General features: G+C 43.0%; 1 protein-coding gene across 2 annotated transcripts in view; it reads left to right on the top strand.

Annotated features, from left to right (window-relative positions):
- RIPOR3 (RIPOR family member 3) overlaps window positions 1-18,340 on the top strand; it is a 151,124-nt gene that overhangs the window by 123,580 nt on the left and 9,204 nt on the right. For both annotated transcript variants that reach the window (XM_073682709.1, XM_073682710.1), the window contains 7 exons: window positions 1,529-1,658; window positions 3,868-4,413; window positions 5,327-5,469; window positions 7,259-7,397; window positions 7,895-8,030; window positions 10,260-10,421; window positions 11,606-11,764. In XM_073682709.1, coding sequence (XP_073538810.1) covers window positions 1,529-1,658; window positions 3,868-4,413; window positions 5,327-5,469; window positions 7,259-7,397; window positions 7,895-8,030; window positions 10,260-10,421; window positions 11,606-11,764 — 1,415 coding nt within the window. The remainder of the gene's footprint in view (window positions 1-1,528; window positions 1,659-3,867; window positions 4,414-5,326; window positions 5,470-7,258; window positions 7,398-7,894; window positions 8,031-10,259; window positions 10,422-11,605; window positions 11,765-18,340) is intronic.

Below are 18,340 nucleotides of genomic sequence, written 5' to 3'. Positions count from 1 at the left end.
TTAACCCTTTAATGAACCTTGCCATATGACTTAGGTTAAAAGCCAAACCAGAATCTTAATTTGCAGACACATGTTTCGGGGTGTTGCCCCTACTCAGTGCAAAGCAAGAGATCTGATTTGGCTGTATGAGAGACCTCTTACTGGCATCTAAGAGGTAACGTCTCTTCTTGTGGAGAGTGACATATCTGACATGTCTGTGTAAAGAGACTTATAGGCCATGCAATGCTCCTCTGGAAAATTAAATATGCAAATTGCCTCTTCAGAAAGGAAGAGGCAATTTGAATTCTAGTGCCACCTATTGGAAGTAGCAATCTTAAAAGTCACTATCAACCTTTAAATGAACCTTGTCATATGACTTAGGGTAAAAGCCAAACCAGAATCTCAATTTGCAGACACATGTTTCGGGGTGTTGACCCTCATCAGTGCAAAGCAAGAGATCTGATTTGGCTAGGTGAGAGGCGTCTGACTGGGGTCTAAGGGGAAACATCTCTTCTTGTGTAGAGTGACACACCTGAAAAGCCAATGTAAAGAGACTTCTAGGCATCTTCTGGAGATCAAGAGTAAATATTCTCATTCACTGACAGCAAGCAGAAACATTTTACATGCACAGTGATGAGGTTTTCATATAATTAGTATCCTTATGGGCTCTTTTTTGTACCGTGAAGTTATTTGTAGTGCTAGTCTTGCATTAGCCACGAGCCACATTACACCATCACACGTAGCCAAAGCCTGATATGTTTTGATTTATAACATGAGTGAAGCAAAAAAATATGACCTTGTTCCCCGTCCGTCATACTAATTTATTTAGTTATTTGGATGACATTAGGGGCCGGTTATGAATGAAGAGCCGGGGTGATGAAGCGCAGGTTCTGTTTCTAATCTTGTATGACCGTGTTCAGCAAGGGACAACTTCCAGCTGTTCGCTCTTGTGATCGATTGGCTCGAGCTGCCGGAATATTGTAATAATTGTGTCGCCTGCCTCATTCCAAGGTCGGGTAAAAAACCTCTATGGAAGGGATTTGCAATATTATTGGATTGTCTGTATCAATTATTATTGACGTTGCTGTAACAGAAGTAGGGGTATGTTCACACACCGCTTTTTTTCTGCATGGGAAAAACTCAGGCAATGGACAGAAAACCGCAGCCTTAATTATGCATTTTTTCACATGTTTTTAGATGTTAAGCCATTTTTATCCCAATGAGAAAAAACTGCAATTAAAATTCTGAAACAATTGACATGTTGCATTTTTTAAAAAAAAAACTAACTACAGGTCAAAAAAATGCAAAAAAAATAAAAAAGTATTTAAAAATCTCTTTAATTTTGTTGTTACTGTAAAAGGCTGCATTTTTCTTGCATGAATAGCGAAGAAAGATGCATCTGAAATGCTACATGTGAACAAGCACTTACATGAATCTCAGTATTCGGGAACAGATGTGACATTCCTGTATGCTTGTGGCAATTTGCCTTATAGATCAGTCCCCACACATACAATGATATTTTTTTTGCTGTCTGCCTCTTCCTTCACAGCCCGTTCGATAACAGCAAGATTTTGTGTACACCTGGAATTACCAACAAGTTTTCATCAAGTGTCCGGAAAATGTCCTTATATCATTGGACACCCCCCAACACCCCGAGCTTCCGGGACAAGTTTTACCTGGTGAGTATAACTAGTTGCACTCCATAGTAGTGGGGAACCGTTGTGAGTGCTCAAACAACCATAGATGACTATGTCAGTAACTCTTAAATGGGTTGTGCAGGCTTGCGGTGTAAGTCTGCAGTCACTGGGCGCGCTGTCAGAATTTGCCAGCGCCGGACGCAGGGGATCATGTGACCACAAGTATGAGATTTTCATACGTTTGGCCACATTCCGACTAGACGTGCGAGTGTATTGAGCGAGGCTGTGCACGTCTAGTCGGTATGTGACTGCATGTATGCAAATCGCCAGAGAATCCTGACAGTGCACACTGTGAGGATTCCCAAGTCTGCAGTCACATAGAGTGACTGAAGACTTGTACCCCAAGTCTGGACAACCCCTTTAAATATTGTAGAATAAAAACTTCTAAAAACGTTCTAATTATATTTCATTTCGGTTCCTCGTCTTTTAAAAATGTCTTATTGCGTGTCTGTGAGCAAAAACATGATTGAGACTGATAGCGAGTCATGTCAGCAGATTTGGTCCTCAGGAGATTTAGGCTATGTGCCCACGTTGCATTTATGAAGCAGAAAATTTCTGCTGCATAAATGCAAGTCCTCTCCCGGAAAAACGCATGCGGAATTCCGCACGTGTTTATCGCGCATTTTTCGCGCGTTTATCACGCGTTTTCCACATGCGGAATTGCCTTGCGTTTTTTATGCATTGGACAAAGGCAATTCCGCTTGCGGAAACGCAAAATTAAATGACATGCTGCGGATTTTTGAACGCGGCATAAACGCTGTGGAAAAATCCGCAGCATGTGCATAGAACTTGCGGAATCCCATTGGGGACCATGGGGTGCGGATATACATGCGTTTTTCAAGCGTTTACGCTGCGGAAATTCCGCAGCATATACGCTTGAAAAATGCTACGTGGGCACACAGCCTTAGGGTATGTGCACTCTGTGTCTTTTTGTTGAGTTTTTGGAGCAGAAACTCCAAGGGCTCAATTCATCTAAGCTTTTACGCCAGTATTCTGTTACAAAAAGCTTTGAAAAGTTGCAAAATTTTGGCAACTTTTGGCTTTATCATACCATTTTCGACCAGCTCTGAAAAAAATGAGCAGAGCTGGGGTGAGATGGGGTGTGGTGACCACCACTTGTTGAATTCTTGTAGGGACTGGAGTAGGATTTGTGGCACACGCAGAGGTGTACGCCACTCATTTGATGCTCCTGATTCATTAAGAGGAGTACGCCTCTTCGTGAAGGAGGAGCATCTGACTCCAGACCATCTTTTCATCAAGGCTGGAGTAAGCAACACCGATCTCGATGTAACAGGTTTGAAGTTTTTGAGGAGTTTTGAGTTGTTGGAAAAGATTTGAAGACTTTCCAGCCAGTTTCTACTCTAAAAACTCCTAAAAAAAAACCCACTGATTGCTAAAATAAAGGGCAGAAACTTTCATTTGAGCACGCTTTCCTTGCTAGCCAAAATCTCCAAGGAGAGCAGCACTCGGCTGTCAGTGAGAGTCATACAACCGACTCCCTCATACACAGGAATGATTAACTTGGATGAGTATTTTTGTGTTCTCCCTGGGGGAGTTGGAGGCCTGCAAGAATTAACATATATGCCGGCAGAAAAAAAACCATAAGGTGATTGAATTCTAACAGCCTGATCCTTATTCCCCCTGACATATCCTAGGAAAGTCGGAAGACCATCAGATGGTTGGGTGATCCCACTGAAATTGGTGGTTTCAGATGACTTTTATCTAATGTGTATGGGGCCCTTTAGGCTGTGTGCCCACTATGCGTTTTTCAAGCGTTTTTGCTGCGGAATTTCCGTAGCATAAACGCATGCAAAATGCTTGGTAATCCGTGCCCCATGATCCCCAATGAAAATCTGCATGTTCTGTGCCCATGTTGCGGAATTTTCCCCAGCGGATTTTCCTTGCGGAAAAATCCGCAGCATGTCCATTATTTGTGCATTTCCGCATGCGGATTTGAGGTCCCAATGCATTTGAAAAACACAAGTCAAATCCGCATGTAAAAACGCTGCAAAAATGCGTGTAAAATCCGCAAGCATTTTTATTGCCAAGAACATGCAGAAACGCTGCAGAAATTTTCTGCTTCATTTCTGCATCGTGGGCACATACCCTTAAACTGTAGTGTATGTACATTGTATTATTATCATTATTATTATTTTGTTTTTTATTTTATACTTTCCTTTTTTTGCTGCAGAATGATCTAGACAGCACATATCCATCCTTGGAAAAAGACATCCAGACCCCATATATCCTGAGCTACCTGGCCAACAGCGGCTTTGTTAGAGACCGCCGGAGTCTAGCACATAGCCTGGAACTGAACAGCATAGACAGTCTGAGAAATCTGGAAGAGATCGGAGATGAAGCTGCTCCCAGTCCGCCATCCTCCTGTGGGGAGACCCTACCCTATTCTTCACAAGAGCTGACCAAAGACGAGCAGCCCCCAAGTCATGAAACTCTGGATATTCTCAGAGAGACACCCAACAACTACAACTCCCAGAACAACCTGAAACCATCCAGGCTGGATTTTGACAATAAAACAAGCATCGAGCTCACTGAGGAGGGCAGGACCCCCACCTTAACTCTGGAGGAAAGCACCAAAGGCAATGATACCACTGGAGAGAGACGATCACTACCGCGGCAGCTGGATGACGTTCTGGACCTGCTGAGGTCAGAGGATGCTACAAGGTGGAAGATGACGGAGATGGAGCAGTCAGTGCTAAACTTCAGAGAGAGAGTCTTGGTACGTGGTGGGTGTGATTGAAGAGGTCGTCCACCTTTTGGGGCCATTTATTCCTTTTTTTTTTTTTACTTAAATGCATGTAAGTTGGGCTTATAAATAATTTTTGCTTTTTTTTTTAATTTTACACCATTTTCCTTCTATAACCTTTGTGCTTCATTGTATAATGCTGGCTACAGAATGCGTTAACTGGAAATCTGTCAGTGAGCTTTTTCTGACAGTCCAATGGGAGAATCTGTGACTCTGTTATCTGTCATTTTCTGAGCTCCTCTCAGTTGATTTATGACCACAGACCACATCAAAGTTGAATGTGCAAAGAAATAGAGTTTTTAATAAACAAATGATGCTAAATATTTAATGAAACCCAATTGCAAAGATGATTTTTTTGCCCCAAGGACATACATTTAAATGAAAAAGTCCCCAAAGGTGGGAAACCCCTGTCACGGGGGAATTCTAGTGTAGCTTGAATATGAGTACATGTGATTTATTGTAGGGGGATCAGTGTACACACATGCACTGAATATTGTGGGGTGTTCATTATAAACCTTTTCCACCATTATTTCTTCACCTGGTAAAGTCTAGCTCATGGGTGCTCTAATCTGGGGATTGTACAAACCCTAAAATTCAGCACCCCCCACCCTACCCGCTGATTGCGTGATCAGGCGTCTCCAGTAATTGTTGACATTACCGCATAGGCCGCTGCTTTCATTACATTAGAATGAATTCCAGCCCGGAGTATGCAAGTCTATGTTCAATTAGGAATGATGAGAGCCATTTAACCCCATCTCTGCCATCAGACATTGTTAGAATGTAAAGATAATAATGGGTGGAGGTGCAGCTTGCTGGGATTTGTGGTGCTTCTGGCTATTTTATCACTGAACTGTCAGCCATCATTTTTTTCATTTCTCCTCTGCAGAGGTCAAGTGATCCCGTGCCGGAGCTTCCCTCCATGGACAGCCTGATGGTGGAGACGGCACTGGAAAGTTTCGACTTTCTGAACACAGATTTCAGCACAGATGACATGTCTCTGTTTGGCAGCGTCCGCACTCACAGCAAGAGGTAAAATACACATCGTCTCCAACTATTCCCAGCATTTCCTGTGTGATGTGCTGGGAACAAGTCAGCGCACTTATGTGAATGGAAATTAAGAGGTCTGCAACCTTTCCTGCTAGCAGGAGACTACAACTCCCAGCATGCTGGAGGGGACGCTGGGAGTTGGGGTTTGCTACCAGCTGGGTATCCACAGATTGTAAACTTTCTTTGTAGCTTGACGCAGCCTGAAAAATCACTTTTGATGTGTTCAAAGACACCTTGTTGGATGACTTCATAAAACGGCATGAACATTCGACCCTAAAATCATGAAATTCGCAGTAAACAATCATCCTATGGGCACATTCAGGTGACTGTACAAATCAGTCCGATATCGGACTGCAGCGCACGGACTGGCCATGGGTCTCCCGACCCAAGCGTGACAGCTTCATAGAAATATAGACTCACGCTCGGGTCAGAAGATCTGCGGCCAGTTCCTGCATTGCAGTCCCATCTCAGACCGATTTTCAGGGACATCTGAATGCGCCCTATTGCTGGAGTTACATGGCCACTTTGGCTGCAACATGGGTCGCTCTGCTAAAGATTGATATATGCCTCTGCTACATCATAGCATAGTGCAGGTCAATGGGGGTCTCTTTGCATCTCGCAAGGTGCCATGCTTACAGTAAGCAAATTACAAAAAATTCAAGTAGTTCCCACTTTTTGCAATTTGCTTGTTTTGGTCGCGGTTCACAATGCGACCCTATTCACTTGTACTAGGCTGCAATGTAGCAGCGACATACACTAACCTTTGGCTGTAAATCTTGTGTCATGGTCAAAGTCACTGTGTAGTCCAAGCCGTAAAGGGAATCTGTCACCAGGTTTTCGCCACCTAATCTGAGAGCAGAATAATGTATGCAAGGGTAGAGATCCTGATTCCAGTGAAGTGTCACTTACTGGGCTGCTTGGTTTAGTTTTGGTAAAATCACTGTTTTAACAAGAGATTATCACTAGCGGACTAGTAAACCTGCTGCCGTGTAATCCTCCATATTCATTAGCCCTGTATAACCCTGCTCCCACCACTGTTTAGCATCTTTCTGCCTATGCACAGTGTACACAGAAAAGATTATACAGAGCTCAGCATTCAGAGAACTGGTGAATTTGCTGCAGATTAAACACTGATTTTATCAAAACTTCAGTAAGCAGCCCAGTAGGTAACATTGATGGAATCAGGATCTCTGCCCCCACATCATGATCCTATAATGAGAATAAAAAAGCCGGGCGCCCCACAGTGCAGAAATCCTTAGTAAAGTGGAGAGGCTGAGGGCTGACAGAGCATATGGTAGTGCACTTTTTTGTCCATTTAAACCCTGTCTGCTGTACTGTTAACATACATGCCTGGTGCTGAGGAAGACATCTGTCCGATGTTGAAATGCGCAGCTATTATTCTTTTAATAAATTCTTACCAGCCCGTCTGTCGCACTCAGCAGCGCTTTGATCACTCCCTTTTTTACTACATTATGATGGGGTAGCAAAAAACTGGTGATAGATTCCCTTTAAATGTTATTTCAGCAGCCTATTCTAATGGATTTTTTAGATCTAAAATTGTTCAAAAGCCTGTCATTACTGTATAGATACACCAGCCTCTGCTCCTGTAGGACTGCTGCTCTCCCCATGTGTCGTCATTGCAGTGTTAGGTATATTAGTGGACACGTAGGCACAGTGTTACATACAGGGGTGATGTATGACTGGGTAGATATAAGTGCAGGCGTTATATTATAACCGCAACTGATTAGTAGGTGGAATGTTTGTGTTTCAGTAATGGGACGATCACCCCGTCAGTCGCGCAGACAATCAGCTGTCATAGTGAATTGGAGCAGGATGGACTAAGCACTGGACATGAAGATCTGGACACGCTCCTGTCCGTCCATCTGGATATCTGTAAAGCACTGTTAAAGGTGAGGCACAGCTGCCTGGTACCCTTGGAGAAAATCATGTCGGCTGTCGATGTGTTGAGCTGACCGCTATCCTGTATTTTCATGCACTTTTAGCTCAGCCTAAAGATATATTCATACATGGCGTTGTGCAGCCTTTTTTCTGCAACAAAAACCAGTGTTGGCAGTGTTGGAGCTCAAAAAATGCCCAGGAGCTCAAAAAACACAAGGAAAAAACTAAGCGTGTGCTTGAGAGAATTGAAGTCATTCATTTGCTGGTACTGTAAAATGCTGCATTTTGGACGCAGAAAAAATTGCTGCTACAAGCTTGATATTTCCATAGACTAAAGAATAAATTGCTGTCAGACATGTTTGTTGCAACTTATCTCCAGAAGATACAAGTTCTAGGCAGTTTGGATACTTGGAAGTAGCAGGAGATGCAGATGTTGATCCTATCTGTATTAGGCTGTCGGCTCCATAAAACTGAGATATACTAACCGACTCAGAACATTATATTACAGAAACTGACCTCCCCGAACACGGCCAGGATTATACAGCATCATCTCCTGGAGGAATTGTCCTGGCAGAGGGAGGTTCTGGAGGATCTGTCCATTATTTATATCCAAAAAGCACAAGAAAAGGCCACCATTGAGGACAGTACGTATTCGCCTGCTTTATTCATTGATTCATGGTAGGTCTCATGCAGATGACTGTAAACATCAGACGAATGTTATCTATTGTTTTGACTGGTAGCACTCAGACCAATGTTCTTCTATGGGGTTGTGCACATATCTGATTTCCTCCTCGGACCGAGTCGGTCCAAGAAAAAAATTGCAGCATGCCCAAGTTGCATCCAATTGATCGCACTCAGCCATTCAGGTCTATGGGTCAGTGGAAAAAATCGGATCGCACTTGGATGACATCAGCGTGCAGTCCAATTTTCACGGACTGACAGGATGGAGACATATTTTTTTTCCTTCTCCACATCTGAGAAAATCGGTTCACACTATTAGCACACTCTCATCAGAGTGGGATTAGCATAATCATGAGAGAAAATCGGTCTTGTGACCCTAGGTTGACCCTGGAATGCCCTGCTGAGGATGGATAGATAGATAGATAGATTGAAAATAAACGATTAAGACTTTCTAAAAGCCCACATTTGCCTAAAATTTTTGCACAGTATTTTCTAAGTGCAAAGTGAGTGAACAAATGATAAATCTTTGCCTTCATCACTTCTAGATATTTGTACACAGTTTTTGAAGGAACTCGGCAGGGAGGTTTTTCCAAACATCTTGGAGAATTAACCACAGATCTTCACAGATCTGTGAAAGTCACTTGTGCAAATCTTTCTATCTCTTCATATATCGTATTTTTCGAACTATAAGACACACTTTTTTCCTCCAAAATTTTGGAGGAAATTGGTGGGTGCGTCTTATAGTCCGATATACATAAATACTGTGGCTGTGGGTGGTGGGGGATGTGGGGGAAGCGACAGTGGCGGAGTAGCGGAGCACAGGAGGCAGCAGCCGCCTGCTGCAGCCTACACTGTGCCCGCTACTAAAGAAAATGAATATTCACTGCTCCCCCCACCCATGGGCGTGGGGAGCAGTGAATATTAATTTTCCTTAATAACCGGCACACTGTGCCTGCAGCGCGGTTCCTGGTATGTATGACACCCTTCATCCCTATATGTATGGCCCCCTCATCCTGGTATGCTTCCCACCCCCTGATGCCCGTCATTCTGCACAGAAAAAAAAGAAACAATCATACTCACCTCCTCTCTCCTCCAGCGCTGTGTTCCGCTCTGTGCTGGAATAGTCACTGCTCCCCACGCTGGGACTGCGTGCGTGGGGAGCAGTGACCATTCATTCTCCCTAATAGCGCGCACGCTGTAGCCGCAGCGCGGCTCCTGCTGCGCTCGGCTGTCAGTGTGCCCACTATTAAAGGCCATGAATATTCACCACTTCCATGGGTGTGGTGAATATTCATGGCCTTTAATAGTGGACACGCTGACCACCGAGCGCAGCAGGAGCCGCGCTGAAGCTAAAATATGCACGCTATTAGGGAGAATGAAAGGTCACTGCTCCCCACACACACAGTCCCGGCGTGGGGAGCAGTGACTATTCCGGCACAGAGCGGAACACAGCGCTGGAGGAGAGAGGAGGTGAGTATGATTGTTTATTTTTTTTTCTGTGCAGCCTGACTGGGATCAGGGGGTGCCAAGCATACCAGGATGAGGGGGGGCCATACATACAAGGATGAGGGGGGCCATACATACAGGGATGAGGCATGAGGGGGGCCATACATACAGAGATTAATGAGGCTATACATACAGGGATGAAGGGGGCCATACATACAGGGATGAAGAGTGCCATACATACCAGGAAGAGGAATGAAGGTACCATGCATACCAGGATGGGTGTGAGGGGGGCCATACATAGCAGGATGAAGGGTGTCATACATACCAGGAAGAGGGATGAGGGGGCCATGCATACCAAGATGGGGGATTGGGGTGCCATGCATATGAGGATGGGAATGAGGGCCACGTATAACAGGAAGGAGGGGGCCATAGATACCAGGATGGGGGATATTAACAGAATTGGGGGATATTACCCCTATAACAGTGTCAGCAGCAGACCCCCTCCCCCTTAACCGGGAATCATGACCACATTTTTTGCTTACATTTTTTTCCTATTTTCCTCCTCTAAAAGGTGCGTCTTATGGTCCGAAAATATGGTAATCCCAGAAGAACTCAGTGATATTGAAATCAGGACTTTTATTTCTGGAAGCATTTTTTGCCAGCACTCTTTCCACATCTGTCTAAATCTTTTTCACAGTAGTTATACAGTCATTGTTACATTATTTCTTATTTGTTTTTCTATACAGTTTTCCCAAAGACCAAAAAGATCCGACATTTCCTTAAGTTGTGGGAAAGCTGCATCCAGCCGGAGTGTCCATGGTTCTGCACTTCAGATGTTTTCTTCAATCAGCTCAAGAAAATGTTTGTGCTGAAGATCAAAGCCAAATACCCAGGACAGCTGGAGGCAGGTGAGGAGAGAGTCTATAGCCTGTGGTCTGCACCTGTAAATTGTTATACCTCCTCCATTTGTCGCTGCTCCACTGATTCTGGAACACACTTTCTTTTTCTTCTGTGCCCCTCCATTCCAAAGTTATGTCCCCGGTAAAAAACGTACAAATTTTCCCTGCAACCAACTGGGTGTATACCACAGAACTTCTCTGTAGGCGTTTGCTTTTTCTCTTGTTATGCTGGCCAATCAAAATGCAGCCACACCCAGAGAGAAGCTCTGTGGTTCACGCCCCATTGATTGAAGGGAAAATTTCCACCTTTATTACCGGGGACATAACTTTGGAACGGAGGGGCACAGAAGAAAAAGAAAGTGTGTTCCAGAATCAGTGGAGCAGCACCAAGTGGAGGAGGTTCTCAGCTTAAATTAAAAAATCCAGTGACAGGTCCCCTTTAAGACATGTCTATAGAACACGAGTCGTCCTTAGAGGGTGTAAGAGGTTTTCTTTTTCTAAAGCAGTTTTGGCTGGGATATTAATGAGGTCTGCAGACAAAACAGGAGCTACATGTGATGGGAGACCACAAGAGGAAATGACACGTCCTGCAGCCTCCTCCATGCACCAGGGATCATGTTACCCCTGTGTATGTACCTGTCTCCGTCTATTCCTCTGACACAGGAAATCTGGAGGAATAACTTGTGGCTACCCCCGCTGTGAGCGACCTCCGCAGGGGATGTGGGACGTGCACCTGTCAGGACACCATGAGGAGTCTGCAGGACACATTAGGAACCTTCCTCATATTCATTGGGTTTCTTGGTGCCCTTCCCCCACAAGTGCTAAACCCATTACCCTCGGTTAGACCATGGAGCAGGATGTTGTGCTAGAAGGTAAATGAAATCTGCTCTGGAAATCACGTTTATCCACTGCGGGATCAAATCAATCATGGAGAGAATAAATCCGCCACAGATGCGAGGACGCAATGTACAGACCCGCACTGCGACTTCAGTACGGGGGCATTAGGGCAGCGCTGGGGTTTCAATATGTCATTAAATGATAAGGAAGGGGCAATGGAAAACCTCATATACTAATAGTTACATTGATGGTTTATAAAACATGGCTGTACAGTCAGCTCCTGTGTGAGAAGACTTCCTGATCATATTTAGATGGAATTTGTCATGTGAGCTGACGATCTACTTTGTTCCTCACAGTGTTTAGAAGAACACTAGAGCAGATATTTGGATTTGGTGGGGTAATGGCAGCGAATGAGATCCCCGGATCCATTATCTCCATCTTCCTATTTTATGGCTACCTGCGGAGATACCATGTGGTCGATCTGGAAAAACACTTTGCAGCACTTACCAGAGAAGGTGAGTAATGTGATGGGGAAGATCAGAGGGAGTGACTGCTCCTTGGCGCTTGCAGCACTGTCCTCCATAATAGATAAATTATATGTATAGTACAGACCAAAAGTTTGGACACACCTTCTCATTTAAAGATTTTTCTGTTTTTCAATACTATGAAAATTGTACATTCACACTGAAGGCATCAAAACTATGAATTAACACATGTGGAATTATATACTTAACAAAAAAGAGTGAAACAACTGAAAATATGTCTTATATTCTAGGTTCTTCAAAGTAGCCACCTTTTGCTTTGATGACTGCTTTGCACACTCTTGGCATTCTCTTGATGACCTTCAAGAGGTAGTCACCGGAAATGGTTTTCACTTCACAGGTGTGCCCTGTCAGGTTTAATAAGTGGGATTTCTTGCCTTATAAATGGGGTTGGGACCATCAGTTGTGTTGTGCAGAAGACAGGTGGATACACAGCTGATAGTCCTACTGAATAGACTGTTAGAATTTGTATTATGGCAAGAAAAAAGCAGCTAAGTAAAGAAAACCGAGTGGCCATCATTACTTTAAGAAATGAAGGTCAGTCAGTCCAAAAAATTGGGAAAATTTGAATGTTTCCCCAAGTGCAGTTGCAAAAACCATGAAGCGCTACAAAGAAACTGGCTCACATGAGGACCGCCCCAGGAAAGGAAGACCAAGAGTCACCTCTACTTCTGAGGATAAGTTTATCCGAGTCACCAGCCTCAGAAATTGCAGGTTAACAGCAGCTCAGATTAGAGACCAGGTCAATGCCACACAGAGTTCTAGCAGCAGACACATCTCTACAACAACTGTTAAGAGGAGACTTTGTGCAGCAGGCCTTCATGGTAAAATAGCTGCTAGGAAACCACTGCTAAGGACAGGCAACAAGCAGAAGAGACTTGTTTGGGATAAAGAACACAAGGAATGGACATTAGACCAGTGGAAATCTGTGCTTTGGTCTGCGGAGTCCAAATTTGAGATCTTTGGTTCCAACCACCGTGTCTTTGTGCGACGCAGAAAAGGTGAACGGATGGACTCTACGAGCCTGGTTCCCACCGTGAAGCATGGAGGAGGAGGTGTGATGGTGTGGGGGTGCTTTGCTGGTGACACTGTTGGGGATTTTTTCAAAATTGAAGGCATACTGAACCAGCGTGGCTACCACAGCATCTTCCAGCGGCATGCTATTCCATCCGGTTTGCGTTTAGTTGGACCATCATTTATTTTTCAACAGGACAATGACCCCAAACACACCTCCAGGCTGTGTAAGGGATATTTGACCAAGAAGGAGAGTGATGGGGTGCTACGCCAGATGACCTGGCCTCCACAGTCACCAGACCTGAACCCAATCGAGATGGTTTGGGGTGAGCTGGACCGCAGAGTGAAGGCAAAGGGGCCAACAAGTGCTAAGCATCTCTGGGAACTCCTTCAAGATTGTTGGAAGACCATTTCCGGCGACTACCTCTTGAAGCTCATCAAGAGAATGCCAAGAGTGTGCAAAGCAATCATCAAAGCCAAAGGTGGCTACTTTGAAGAACCTAGAATATAAGACATATTTTCAGTTGTTTCACACTTTTTTGTTAGTATATAATTCCACATGTGTTAATTCATAGTTTTGATGCCTTCAGTGTGAATGTACAATTTTCATAGTCAAGAAAATGCAGAAAAATCTTTAAATGAGAAGGTGTGTCCAAACTTTTGGTCTATACTGTGTGTGTATATATTTATAATATACAGGGTGGTCCAAAAGTAGGTGGACAGAAAATAATAACATTTATTTTGATTTATATATAAAATTATATTTACTAACACAAGCATAACATTGACAATTAAATTTTATTCTGAACAATAATACAAAAGCCCTTAAATTTTATCAACGCAGGTGCTCAAACTGTTTTCCATTACAATTTGCACAGCTTTGAAGTCTGCCTCTTATGCTTCGACAAACTTTTTTGCACAAGTCTCTTTGGGTATTAATTTCTTGAAATGCATCTCTTATGTAGTTTTTCAAATCACTGACACTTTTTGGTTTTCAACTATAAACTTTGTCCTTGAGTACTCCCCAAAAGAAAAAATCCATTGGGGTCAAGTCTAGTGAACGTGCCGGCCAATCAAGTGGGCCTCTACGGCCAATCCACTTATTAGGAAATGTTTCATCAAGATACTCGCGGACTACTCTTGAATAATGTGGAGTTCCATAACCTTCATAACCTTATTACACTTTTGGACCACCCTGTGTATATATGTGTATGTAGTGTATGTATGTATATATGTATGTGTGTATATATATACAGTACAGACCAAAAGTTTGGACACACCTTCTCACTTAAAGATTTTTCTGTATTTTCATGACTTTGAAAATTGTACATTCACACTGAAGACATCAAAACTATGAATTAACACATGTGGAATTATATACTTAACAAAAAAGTGTGAAACAACTGAAAATATGTTTTATATTCTAGGTTCTTCAAAGTAGCCACCTTTTGCTTTGATGACTGCTTTGCACACTCTTGGCATTCTCTTGATGAGCTTCAAGAGGTAGTCACCGGAAATGGTTTTCACTTCACAGGTGTGCCCTGTCAGGTTTAAAAAGTGGGATTTCTTGCCTTATAAATGGGGTTGAGACCATCAGTTGTGTTGTGCAGAAGTCAGGTGGATACACAACTGATAGTCCTACTGAATAGACTGTTAGAATTTGTATTATGGCAAGAGAAAATCAGCTAAGTAAAGAAAAACGAATGGCCATCATTACTTTAAGAAATGAAGGTCAGTCAGTCCGAAAAATTGGGCAAACTTTGAAAGTGTCCCCAAGTGCAGTTGCAAAAACCATCAAGCGCTACAAAGAAACTGATTCACATGAGGACCGCTCCAGGAAAGGAAGACCAAGAGTCACCTCTGCTTCTGAGGATAAGTTTATCCGAGTCACCAGCCTCAGAAATCACAAGTTAACTGCAGCTCAGATTAGAGACCAGGTCAATGCCACACAGAGTTCTAGCAGCAGACACAACTCTTCAACAACTGTTAAGAGGAGACTTTGTGCAGCAGGCCTTCATGGTAAAATATCTGCTAGGAAACCACTGCTAAGGACAGGCAACAAGCAGAAGAGACTTGTTTGGGCTAAAGAACACAAGGAATGGACATTAGACCAGTGGAAATCAGTGCTTTGGTCTGATGAGTCCAAATTTGAGATCTTTGGTTTCAACCACCGTGTCTTTGTGCGACGCAGAAAAGGTGAAAGGATGGACTCTACATTCCTGTTTCCCACCGTGAAGCATGGAGGAGGAGGTGTGATGGTGTGGGGGTGCTTTGCTGGTGACACTGTTGGGGATTTATTCAAAATTGAAGGCATACTGAACCAGCATGGTTACCACAGCATCTTGCAGCAGCATGCTATTCCATCCGGTTTGCGTTTAGTTGGACCATCATTTATTTTTCAACAGGACAATGACCCCAAACACACTTCCAGGCTATGTAAGGGCTATTTGACCAAGGCGGAGAGTAATGGGGTGCTACGCCAGATGACCTGGCCTCCGCAGTCACCAGACCTGAACCAAGTCGAGATGGTTTGGGGTGAGCTGGACCGCAGAGTGAAGGCAAAAGGGCCAACAAGTGCTAAACATCTCTGGGAACTCCTTCAAGATTGTTGGAAGACCATTTCCGGTGACTACCTCTTGAAGCTCATCAAGAGAATGCCAAGAGTGTGCAAAGCAGTCATCAAAGCAAAAGGTGGCTACTTTGAAGAACCTAGAATATAAGACATATTTTCAGTTGTTTCACACTTTTTTGTTAAGTATATAATTCCACATGTGTTAATTCATAGTTTTGATGCCTTCAGTGTGAATGTACAATTTTCAAAGTCATGAAAATACAGAAAAATCTTTAAATGAGAAGGTGTGTCCAAACTTTTGGTCTGTACTGTATATATATATATATATATGTATGTATGAATGTGTGTATATATATATATATATATATATATATATATATATATACAGTACAGACCAAAAGTTTGGACACACCTTCTCATTTAAAGATTTTTCTGTATTTTCATGACTATGAAAATTGTACATTCACACTGAAGGCATCAAAACTATGAATTAACACATGTGGAATTATATACTTAACAAAAAAGTGTGAAACAGCTGAAAATATGTCTTATATTCTAGGTTCATCAAAGTAGCCACCTTTTGCTTTGATGACTGCTTTGCACACTCTTGGCATTCTCTTGATGAGCTTCAAGAGGTAGTCACCAGAAATGGTCTTCCAACAATCTTGAAGGAGTTCCCAGAGATGCTTAGTGCTTTTTGGCCCTTTTGCCTCCACTCTGCGGTCCAGCTCACTCCAAATCATCTCCATTGGGTTCAGGTCTGGTGACTGTGGAGGCCAGGTCATCTGGCGTAGCACCCCATCACTCTCCTTCTTAGTCAAATAGCCCTTACACAGCCTGGAGGTGTGTTTGGGGTCATTGTCCTGTTGAAAAATAAATGATGGTCCAACTAAACGCAAACCGGATGGAATAGCATGCCGCTGCAAGATGCTGTGGTAGCCATGCTGGTTCAGTATGCCTTCAATTTTTAATAAATCCCCAACAGTGTCACCAGCAAAGCACCCCCACACCATCACACCTCCTCCTCCATGCTTCACGGTGGGAGCCAGGCATGTAGAGTCCATCCGTTCACTTTTTCTGCGTCGCACAAAGACACGGTGGTTGGAACCCAAGATCTCAAATTTGGACTCATCAGACCAAAGCACAGATTTCCACTGGTCTAATGTCCATTCCTTGTGTTCTTTAGCCCAAACAAGTCTCTTCTGCTTGTTGCCAATCCTTAGCAGTGGTTTCCTAGCAGCTATTTTACCATGAAGGCCTGCTGCACAAAGTCTCCTCTTAACAGTTGTTGAAGAGATGTGTCTGCTGCTAGAACTCTGTGTGGCATTGACCTGGTCTCTAATCTGAGCTGCTGTTAACCTGCGATTTCTGAGGCTGGTGACTCGGATAAACTTATCCTCAGAAGCAGAGGTGACTCTTGGTCTTCCTTCCCTGGAGTAGTTCTCTTGTGAACCAGTTTCTTTATAGCGCTTGATGGTTTTTGCAACTGCACTTGGGGACACTTTCAAAGTTTTCCCAATTTTTCAGACTGACTGACCTTCATTTCTTAAAGTAATGATGGCCACTCATTTTTCTTTACTTAGCTGCTTTTTTCTTGCCATAATACAAATTCTAACAGTCTATTCAGTAGGACTATCAGCTGTGTATCCACCTGACTTCTGCACAAAACAACTGATGGTCCCAACCCCATTTATAAGGCAAGAAATCCCACTTATTAAACCTGACAGGGCACACCTGTGAAGTGAAAACCATTTCCGGTGACTACCTCTTGACGCTCATCAAGAGAATGCCAAGAGTGTGCAAAGCAGTCATCAAAGCAAAAGGTGGCTACTTTGAAGAACCTAAAATATAAGACATATTTTCAGTTGTTTCACACTTTTTTGTTAAGTATATAATTCCACATGTGTTAATTCATAGTTTTGATGCCTTCAGTGTGAATGTACAATTTTCATAGTCATGAAAATACAGAAAAATCTTTAAATGAGAAGGTGTGTCCAAACTTTTGATCTGTACTGTGTGTGTATATGTATATATATATATATATATATATATAAATTTTTATTTTCTTTTTCATTTTGCTATTTTTTTGCGTCAAATTCTTCAAAATGGCGCATACAGTTCATGAATTTTGCACAAAGTCAAAAATGATCTTTATTTTTGTTTTTAAAGGGATTGTGCACTGCCTGGCCAATACCTTTTTCAGTGAAGTAGTGCCCCTTGTACAATAAAAATAGCAGATACTAACCTCTCGCACCTGCGCCATTCCAGCAATGTTGGCACCGGGTCTGCCGGGATTCGCGCAGCATTATTCGCAATTGGGCTGCTGCGCTCTCACTTCTTCCATTTATCCGACATTCACCTAAGGAAATTAAGAGTTCAGCAGCCCAATAGCACCCACTGATTACCTGCAGCGCTCACACGGCATGACAATGGCACATGAACCCCAATGGACCCAGTGCTGACATTGCTGGAACGGTGCTGGTGTGAGAAGTATCTGTTATTTTTATTTTACAAATGAGACTATTAAATTTTAAAAGAAGTTGTCCAAATGGTGGGTGAGCCCTTTGATCTTTTTCTGTGGTCGAGTGATCCACAAAATGTCATAAAATTTGTGCAAAATTTTCAAGCATGCAAAATTCACAGCAGGGGAGACTGGAGTACATTTAGTCCGATTCATCAAATGCCACTTTTTAAAAAGTTTCAAAATTTTTGCACAAAACTTTTGGAAAATCCACATTGCTGTAAAGAAGGCACAAATCCTTTAATGAATTTGTCGCAAAATCAAAAAGTCACTAATTGAGAGTAATTCATGCCAAAATCTTTCAGAAAGGCAATGATGAATCGATCCCTATGTACATGTACTATACTTTGGCTGCGGCTCCCATCGCTGCTACATCGCAGCACTATGCAAGTGAATGGGTTCACATTAAGACCCCAAGGGCACTGCAAGCGCAACAAGCAAT

This window comes from Phyllobates terribilis, unplaced genomic scaffold (genome assembly GCF_046119375.1).
Source record: "Phyllobates terribilis strain yellow unplaced genomic scaffold, ASM4611937v1 Scaffold_5__5_contigs__length_657084704, whole genome shotgun sequence".
NCBI lineage: Eukaryota > Metazoa > Chordata > Amphibia > Anura > Dendrobatidae > Phyllobates > Phyllobates terribilis.
The sequence above is the reverse complement of the archived record's forward strand: the minus strand, read 5'-3'. Positions and strand labels throughout refer to the sequence as shown.